Source organism: Charadrius vociferus, unplaced genomic scaffold, assembly GCF_000708025.1.
Source record: "Charadrius vociferus isolate BGI_N301 unplaced genomic scaffold, ASM70802v2 scaffold95, whole genome shotgun sequence".
NCBI classification, from domain to species: domain Eukaryota; kingdom Metazoa; phylum Chordata; class Aves; order Charadriiformes; family Charadriidae; genus Charadrius; species Charadrius vociferus.
The window spans coordinates 128,458-137,681 of record NW_009648243.1 but is presented as its reverse complement, the minus strand read 5'-3'; the positions used below and the strand labels follow the sequence as shown (position 1 = coordinate 137,681).

Genomic DNA, 9,224 nt, shown 5'->3' with positions numbered 1-9,224 from the left:
CTCTTATAGCTCGGGCATGGGTCACGTGGTATGGAATACCTGCCCCCTGCTGGCTCCTGGGGAGATTAACCCCATCCCTGCCGGAACCAGGACATGCACCAACCTGAATTACTTCCAGTAGCTTTTGTTACAACTGTAATAACTTATAGCTCAAAGAATATGTTAACACTTTTACCGTGTATGACCTAGTCAGTGCTGCCTGAAATACATCTGCCTTGAGCTGAAGTCAGGAAGAATAAGAAATTGTATTCCAATCTACACAGTTTGCTTACCTCCTCCTGTTTCGTGCGGGTGTGTTGCATCGTTCCCCTGAGAAGTGGTGTTGGTTAGTCCGAGCCAAAGAAGGCTGCCTATTTGATGTCATCTCCCATGGTCGCATTGGTGGTGATGGGGTTGGTGATGCTGCTGTATAGTCAAAGACTGAATGGGAAAGGCGTTGTCGCTTGGGACTAGGATTGTCTTCACTCTATGCCAGTGAAAAAAACAAAACAAAACAAAAACAAAACCCACTTCCAGATGAGTGAATTACAATCCATACTTAGTATTGCTTTGCAGCTAGCATTAGGAATGACTTACTGAAGACTGCACTGAAACACCATTAAATTAAACACCTGCAAGTAGTTGCCTGTTTATTATCTTTGTAACACAGATTTGTGATGGCTCCCCTAAGCTCTAAAAGAATTAATACTAAATTATATTTTAGCAGCATTAAAAGATAAATATTCTAACATTCATGTAAAACCAAAGCTATGCCAGAAAAGAAAACAACATGAAGAAAATATTTCCCTCCTGCCCTAGCATTTATAGGCTACAGAAGCATAGAAAGATATATAAGCACAGTCTTCAAAACTATAGAATCCATACCTGTCACTAAGCAGATGTCATACATAGCTTGTGCTCTGCATTGCATCCATTTCCTATCAGGTCTATACTTTCACAGCTAATCAGACATTTGCTGTGTACTGCAGCCTATTTTAATTCTGCTAGCTCAGCCCAGAGGTGCTTCTCCTTCTGTTTATTAGTATAGTAATGGTCATTCAAAAGTACTTACACATAAACTGAAAAAAAAAAAAAAAGATCACCAGTCTCGGTTTAAGTCTGTGTGCTTCACTAAAATTCTGCAGGGACTACATAATGCCTAAAGTTTTCAGTGCTAGTGATATGAAGGCCATTCACCTCCAAGTACTGTTCTCCCAGTTGGTTCCAGACACAAGTGACTACCTCTCCTTTTCACTACATGTCCATGCTATTGAATCATTAAATAGAGATGTTATTCTTCTCAAAAGTTCTCACAGATGTCTCTGAATCCAGCAGCAAATGCAGTAAACATCCCTCCCCTTCACCCACTATTCTGTCAAACTTGTAACACATCATGCTGTTAACAAGCATAACAACTGAAAACATCGAAAAATACAATTGAATACACAAAACCTAAAAGCAAAGCACGAACTACCATACTGGATCCATCCTTCAGTCCAAACATCACATTGACTTCTCTGACAGAACACTCCTGGTGCAAGCCCAATCATAGTGTTCTGCTGCTCTCCAGCTTGCCCACTCACTCCATATTTCAGTCCACCACAGCATTATTTCAATTAACCAAAAATGACCCCAAATTCGCATTTAATTGTAGATGGTTGACACAGAGAAAACCAAATTTGTCTGCAAAGGCTTTGTATTCCTAAACTGCCCCTCGCAGAGCCTGGTAATCCACAGATTGTTAGAGGTCTTATTTCAGATTTACTTGCAGACTAGACTATGGACCTCTTCTGGTTCTTAGCTTTACAGAGGCCTTTTACATTCTGAACACTATCAGTGTTTCTTGGTGGGTTACCATTGACATACAGCACGTCCTCCAGTGTTTTTTCCAGTGCAAGCATGCTCTTTTTTAACACTTAAAATTTTGTCCAGGTGTTTAAGAGAAAAAACATATTTTTCCTCTCTTTTGACTTGTGGCCATTTTTACTAAATTTCATTCCTTTTCAGCCCCATGCTTTCAAATACTTCAATACAAATTGCAGTTCCCCCCTACTATACCTTACCTCAGGCAGTCACTAGTAATGATTAAGGAACAGAAAAAGGTCAAAAACAACAACAAAAGAAACCACCAAAAAAACCACCAGAAGCATAAATATAAAGTAAATGGGGGTGTCCATTTTCAATTCTACATCTGATGTTTTCCTTAGGGAAACAGGACAATGATTCATGTATCTGTTTGGTGCTCAGTCTCTTTTGAACTCCTTAACCAACTCCACTTTAATTTTATAGAGGAAAATAGGTCAAAACACAGGTATGCACCTGAAGGTTCATGAAAGCAGATGTTCAAGCAAAGCATGACTCTTCCAGAAAGTTGCCTGCCCTTAGGAGCTCAACACCAAAAAAAAAACTGGAAGAGATACCTGAGAAATGCCTTGAGAGCAAAGCTTCTGTAAAAATATGTATTTTGTTAGATTTCAGAGAACCTTGCCAAAGGACAAGAAACTATGCTACATTTGTTCTGCCAGAGTTGCTTATTTAATCTGTTTTTCTTTTGTGATAGAACGAATCAGAGAAGGATGACTTGTGGCGCAAGTTGGAGCTTTCAGGATGGGAGAATTTTTTACATCATGATGACTGAAGTTTATTCAAAGAGAAACACAGGTGATAAAAAGGCAGGTAAATAAGGTATGCTGGGGTCTTGAGTGTGCAAAAGGAAAAGTCAAATGAAGGAAGGAAACACAGGGTTTAGTGAAGCTGGCAGAAAATATAACACTAAAATAACAAAGTAACCACTACTCTCCTATGTTAAGCAGGCACTGTTCCCAAGCATTAACACTAATACACTCTGCCCTGTAGCAAGCAGTCTACGTCGGGAAAACAGTTCAGATTATTTCTCCTTTTCTGTGTGGAGTGCACCACTTCAAAAACAGGGGAGATGCAAACTGCTAAGTAGTCAGACTTCATCATCACTCCAAATTACTAACTCAAGCAGCTATTTTAAACTCCATAATAAGTTTTAATTGCTCTCTGCACTAACCAACAGTATTTTCACTCAATAGGGTAGGGTTACCTACCAGTCCAGGCGACTGGTACCAGGCAACTGGTAGTCGCCATCACAGAAACATGGTGGGATGACTTGCACGACTGGAGTGCTTGTAATGGATGGCTACAAACTCTTGAGAAGGGATAGGCAAGGAAGGAGAGGCAGTGGGGTGGCCTGTATGTCAGGGATTGTTATAAATATCTAGAACTAAATGATGGTGACAATAGGGTTGAGGTGACCATCAGGGGGAGGTGACAATCAGGGGGAGGGCCAACAAGGGAGATATATCACGGTGGGAGTCTGTTACAGACCACCCAACCAGGATGAAGAGGCGGACAAAATACTCTATAAGCAGCTGGGAGAAGTCTCACAATCACTGGCCCTTGTCCTCATGGGGGACTTCAACTTACCAGGCATCTGCTGGGAATACAATACAGCAGAGAGGGAACAGTCTAGGAGTGTGGAGCAGAGTCTGGAGTGTGTTGAGGATAATTTCCTGACACAGCTGGTGAGGGAGCCAACTAGGGAAGGTGCCCTGCTGGATCTGTTATTTGTAAACAGAGAAGGACTTGCGGTTGAAGGTGGTTTTGGGCATAGTGATCAAGAAATTAGTTTTCGATTCTTGGAGAAGCAAGGAGGGTGGTCAGCAAAACTGCCACTTTGGACTTGTGAAGGGCAGACCGGTCTTTTTAGGAGCCTGGTTGACAAAGTCCCCTGGGAGGCAGTCCTGAAGGGTAAAGGAGTCCAGGAAGGCTGGATGTTTTTCAAGAAGGAAGTCTCAAAGTTGCAGGAGCAGGCTGTCCCCATGTGCAGTAAAACAAGCTGTCAGGGAAAAAGACCAGCCTGGCTGAACAGAGAGCTATGGTTGCAACTCAGGGGAAAAAGGAAAATTTATGGCCTTTGGAAGAAGGAGCCAGTCACTCATGAGGACTACAAAGTTGTTGTGAGGCTATGTAGGGAGAAAATTAGAAGGGCCAAAGCCCAACTAGAACTTAATCTGGCTTCTGATGTTCAGAACAATAAAAAAAAAATTCTATAAATACATTAACAATAAAAGGAGGACTAAGGATAATGTCTATCTTTTAGCAGACGGGGGCAGAAACATGGCGACAAAGGATGAGGAAAAGGCTGAAGTACTTAATGCCTTCTTTGCCTTAGTCTTTACCAGTAAGACCAGTTGTTCCCTCAGTGTTGTAGTAAAATTGACATTAACTAGGAAAATCAAATGTAAAATGTAATGGAAGCAACCAAGGAAAACTGCTGCTGCTCAGGTCCTCTATACTGTCCCAACCCTATTTAATTATTTACCTAATATTAAAATAGAGAAATAGTAGCTAGTCATGGTTTACCTATGATTCAGTTAAGGAACTAAGCACCAGACAATATAGCACTGTTGACAGGCAGATGAAGATGAACTCCTGTCAAGAGAGTTATGAACTATAGGCCTGGTCAGCAAACTGAGAAAACCACTCGGAACTGCCAAGATCAGAGGAGAAGTAGGTAAAAGGTAATTTTGACAGGGAGAGATCGATACTGCTTACTCAAAAGAGAACAACAGAAGAAGACAGAGTCTGTGCACGAATTTACATAGGAAGCAAAGAAATCTTGACCAGTCATTAAAAAGAACAATGAATATGTATTAATTGTTTGACTATGTAATAATCAATGTATAAAAGTGGAGATTTTTGAAACTAAGGTGTGCTCCTGTTTTGGGACAAGAATCCCATTTCTGTGCACTAATGGAATAAACTTGGAAATACCTCTGCTCTCTGTGTGGCCTGCACACCATGTAAAGTACCCAGGACTTGGCACAGATTCAGTACCCAGCCCCGAGCTAGTAGACAAAGGTGGGAGCAGAATGAAGCCCTCATAATCCAAGGGGAAATGGTGAGTGACCTGCTACAGCACTTAGACACACACAACTCTATGGGGTCAGATGGGATCTACCCAAGAGTACCGAGGGAGCTGTCAGAAGCGCTCACCAAGACACTTTCCATCATTTATCAGCACTCCTGGTTGACTGAGGAGGTCCCAGATGACTGAAGGTTAGCAAACATGACACCCATCCACAAGAAGACCCAGAAGGAGGACCTGGGGAAATAGAGACCTGTCAGTCTGATCTCATTGATGGGAAGGTTATGGAGGAGATCATCCTGAGTACAGTTATGCGGCACATGCAGGACAACCAGGTGATCAGGCCCAGTCAGCATGGGTTCATGAAAGGCAAGTCTTGCTTGACAAACCTGATCTCCTTCTATGACAACGTGGATGAGCTTATGCGCTCATTATGACGCTTAGTGAATGAGCAAAAGGCTGTGGATGTTGTTTACCTGGACTTTGGTAAAGTGCTTGACACTGTTTCCCACTGCATTCTCCTGGAGAAATTGGGGGGTCATGGCTTGGATGGGTGTACTCTTTGATCAGTAAAAAACTGTCTGGATGGCCAGGCCCAAAAAATGGTGGTAAATGTAGTCAAATTGATTTGGCGGCCAGTCACAAGTGGTGTTCCCCAGGACTCGGCATTGGGACCTGTTCTGTTTAATATCTTTATCAACAATCTGAATGAGGGGATCGAGTGCACCCTCAGTGTTTGCAAATGACACAAAGTTAGACAGGAGAGCTGATTTGCTTGAGGATAAGATGGCCCTGCAGAGGGACCTGGACAGACTGGATCAATGGGCCAAGGCCAATGGTATGAGGTTCAACAAGGCCAAGTACCGGGTCTTTCACTTGGATCATAACAACCCTGTGCAGTGCTACAGGCTTGGGGAAGTGTGGCTGGAAAGATGCCCAGCAGAAAAGAACCTGGTGGTGTTGGTCAACAGCTGAGTATGAGCCAGCAGGTGGCCAAGAAGGCAAATAGTATCCTGGCTTGTATCAGAAATAGTGTGGCCAGCAGGACTGGGGAAGTGATTGTGTCCCTGTACTCGGCACTGGTGAGGCCCCACCTCAAATATTGTGTTCACTTTTGGGACCCTTGCTACAAGAAAGACATTGAGGTGCTGGAGCATGTCTAGAGAAGGGCAAAAAAGCTGGTGAGTTGTGAGGTGGGAGTAGATCTCTCAAGTAACAAGCAACAGGACAAAAGGAAGTGGCCTCAAATTACGCCAGGGGAGGTAGGTTTAGATTGGATAGTAGGAAAAATTTCTTCACAGAAAGCCTTATCAAACATTAGAACAGGCTGCCCAGGGAAGCAGCTGAATCACCATCCCTGGAGGTATTTAAAAGATGTGGAGACATGGTACTTACGAACATGGTTTAGTGGTGGTTTTGGCACTGTTAGGTTGATGGTTGGACTCAATGATCTTAAAGTTCCCTTCCAACCTAGATGATTCTATGACTGTAAACTAGCAGCTGCATGTTTCCTCGTCATGAATGCATACCGAGAAGGCAATGATTTTTTTCTCATTATATAAACATGAAAGTTTATAAGCATTTTCAAATTTCACTATAGGCATCTAATGGGCTAACAAACCAAGCATATCCTACCTGCAAAGGATCTATACAGTCCAATAACGGAGTTACATCCCAAAGTTTCTAATACTCTGATCATACCTACATTAATAGTAAATTTTTGGGTGAACAGACAGTTGTGACTTATTCATAGTCCAGGACTAAGCTCATTTAAATTACATCATACAGCTCAGGTCTAATAAGCTCCGGACGACCTGTGCCCCATTACCTTAGAATCATGACAAAGAAAATCACTTATGTGACTGGACGGAGTCATTGAGGTCCAGATGGTCTTCTGAGCATTATTGTCTTCTTCCATCTCACCTCCAGAAAGCAGCAGAGGCAAAAGTTTAACTCAGGTGTGGCATTACAAGGTAAAGTTTACAAGCCAGTTCAGTTCAGAGCTGTATTTAACTAAACTGTTGCTCTTGGAAGTGCACTGTGCAAGGTAGTTGAGATTGTCGTCGGGTGTACCACATCACGTCCTGCATAATATGTTTTCTTCCAGTGTCTAACCATTCATCTAATCTGTCAATACCTTCAACAATGAAGAAATATGAAAGACGTCATCTCTTCAACAGTCTGTCCCTTGCAAAAAATTATGAGCCCATCAACTAGCTCTAACGGAAACTGGCCAATGTCTAAAAAAAAAAATAATCTATTGTCATACTTTTTATGACAAAAAGTTAATGTCTGGTAAAGGGTGAAGACAGAAGTGGTTATTCCCATGGAGGAAAAGGTACATAAAACTCAACTGCTACATACTGTAATAAACACATGCTTACTGACCAATGACGAAAGTGTACATGCAATTATAAACTAATCCAGGATAGGTATTAGAGACAGAGGTCTGGTCTTTACTGTAGTCTGTGTATCAGAGTTCACTGTAGTTTGTGTCAGAGAAGTGGGAACACAAATCAAGCTGCAAAGAACACTGAAGTCTTGTTTCCAAATATGTTTTATTTCTGCTGCAAGAACAGCAGCAGTGTATTTCCACAGAATTATTATACATTAATTCTCCTGTTAAAAACCCTCTGCATAAAACTTAGCTCACAGACTAAGAGGATTTTCTGTATTTGTCTAGGATTTGCAAGAATGTTTTAAGCTACCAAAAAAACCCCACGGTGATTGGGTTTTTACCTCTTTTATAAAGCAATGATAAAATGAACAGATAAAGTTCTAATACTAATATGGGCAACTAATACCCCACATCCACATTTCAGTAAGCAAGTAATATTCTGTTCTTCTCAAAATTTTACCTAAAATATTACTCAGAAGCAGTTCACACTGCAACTTTTTTTTGTGGACTGTTAGCTCAGTAATATGCCGTAACCAATGCAATACACTGTAACAATTACTACCTAACTCAGATATTTTGACCCCCACAACCACCACAGTAACTGATTACCTCAAACTTTCAGCTTTCACTACTTCAAGTCTTGAAACACCACAGAGGCTACATAGGTACACGTAGAGTGATGTAATGGACCGTTTTTATCAACTACCCTCATGAACCCTGAGAAGAGTAAGTATGCAATGATGCCCACAGATGTTTCCACATTAAAAAGTTGTGAATAATAAAGGTGGATCTTTTTTGAGGAAGCAAGCTTCATAATAAAACCATTTATTTAGAAGATGCAAAGGAACAGATGTATAAAACCAATCTGAGACAGACATGCACCACCTCATGAAAACAGATCTTTGAAAAATCATGCTAGCACACTAGTACTATACCTTGGCAGTATTAAACAAGAACTGTAATTTTCAAAGCAAGCAGAGCTTTGCTTTACAAATCTACAAAGTTTCCTGCATTCTGAATCGAAGCCCGTAAGAGAAGCAGAAAACTGTATCAAAACATTCTCTACTTTTCAATTTCTACATTAATGATAAAATGTAACTAATACTATTCTGAACAAGGAAATACCATTTTATCTGTCAGCTTCTGTGTGTGTGACTGGGGTACTTATTGGAGTGCTTTTACCTACCCACAGTTGCATTTCACCCACCTTTAATGTGTGAAAAAGTTAGGTTCAATCTGATAGCAAATGAAGGACAACACAGGCCACAAAAGCTGATGCATTAATTACACCATCTTTCTCTATGTACTGCCAGGCACCAAAGACAAAGTAGATTCCTATAGAGAGAGAAATTAATCTTAGGTCTGTTTTCCCCAGTCCTTGCCCGCAGTCTGCCAACCATTTACAAAAGCCAGCTATCTACATCTGCAAGTAAATTTTGGTTAAACACTAAAACACTATCACAGAAACACTGCCTATTATGTTGTTTCCAGAGCTAACCCATCAGCCTCATTAATAGCAAAATTATCAGTCCCCTCGAATGCATTTTTAAAGAGCACTTTGTTTCCTCTGCCCACTCCAAAAATAGTATTTCCTTCCCATGTTTGGTCCACGTATGTATTAATTGGGTAAGAAATCAGGAAGTACAATGGAAAAAGGTACTTGCAGTTAAAAATGAGTAACAAAAGTAGTTATTTATACTACTTGTTGCTCCACTGTATTGACAAGTCATCACTGCTAACACATCTCATGATTTTTCACCATGGTGACAGAGCTCTTGATCCCCTGCATATTGAAAACTATAAATGTAAACATCAGATGCCAAAGCAATAAAAGAAGCAAATCTCCTCTTTGAACAGCAAGGAAAAGAAACTTAAGGGATGTTATGTGAGGAGTAAGTACCTCTTCTGGGCCCAGGAATTCCACCTGCCCAGTCCGGTGTGCCCAGGGAG

At 41.2% G+C, this 9,224-nt stretch overlaps 1 protein-coding gene across 1 annotated transcript in view; it reads right to left on the bottom strand.

Annotated features, from left to right (window-relative positions):
• Positions 1-460, bottom strand: part of RNF38 (ring finger protein 38) — a 32,662-nt gene extending 32,202 nt beyond the window's left edge. Inside the window, exon 1 of the mRNA XM_009884204.1 lies at positions 273-460. Coding sequence (XP_009882506.1) covers positions 273-379 — 107 coding nt within the window. The 5' untranslated portion in view covers positions 380-460. The remainder of the gene's footprint in view (positions 1-272) is intronic.
• Between the last annotated feature and the right edge of the window lie 8,764 nt (positions 461-9,224).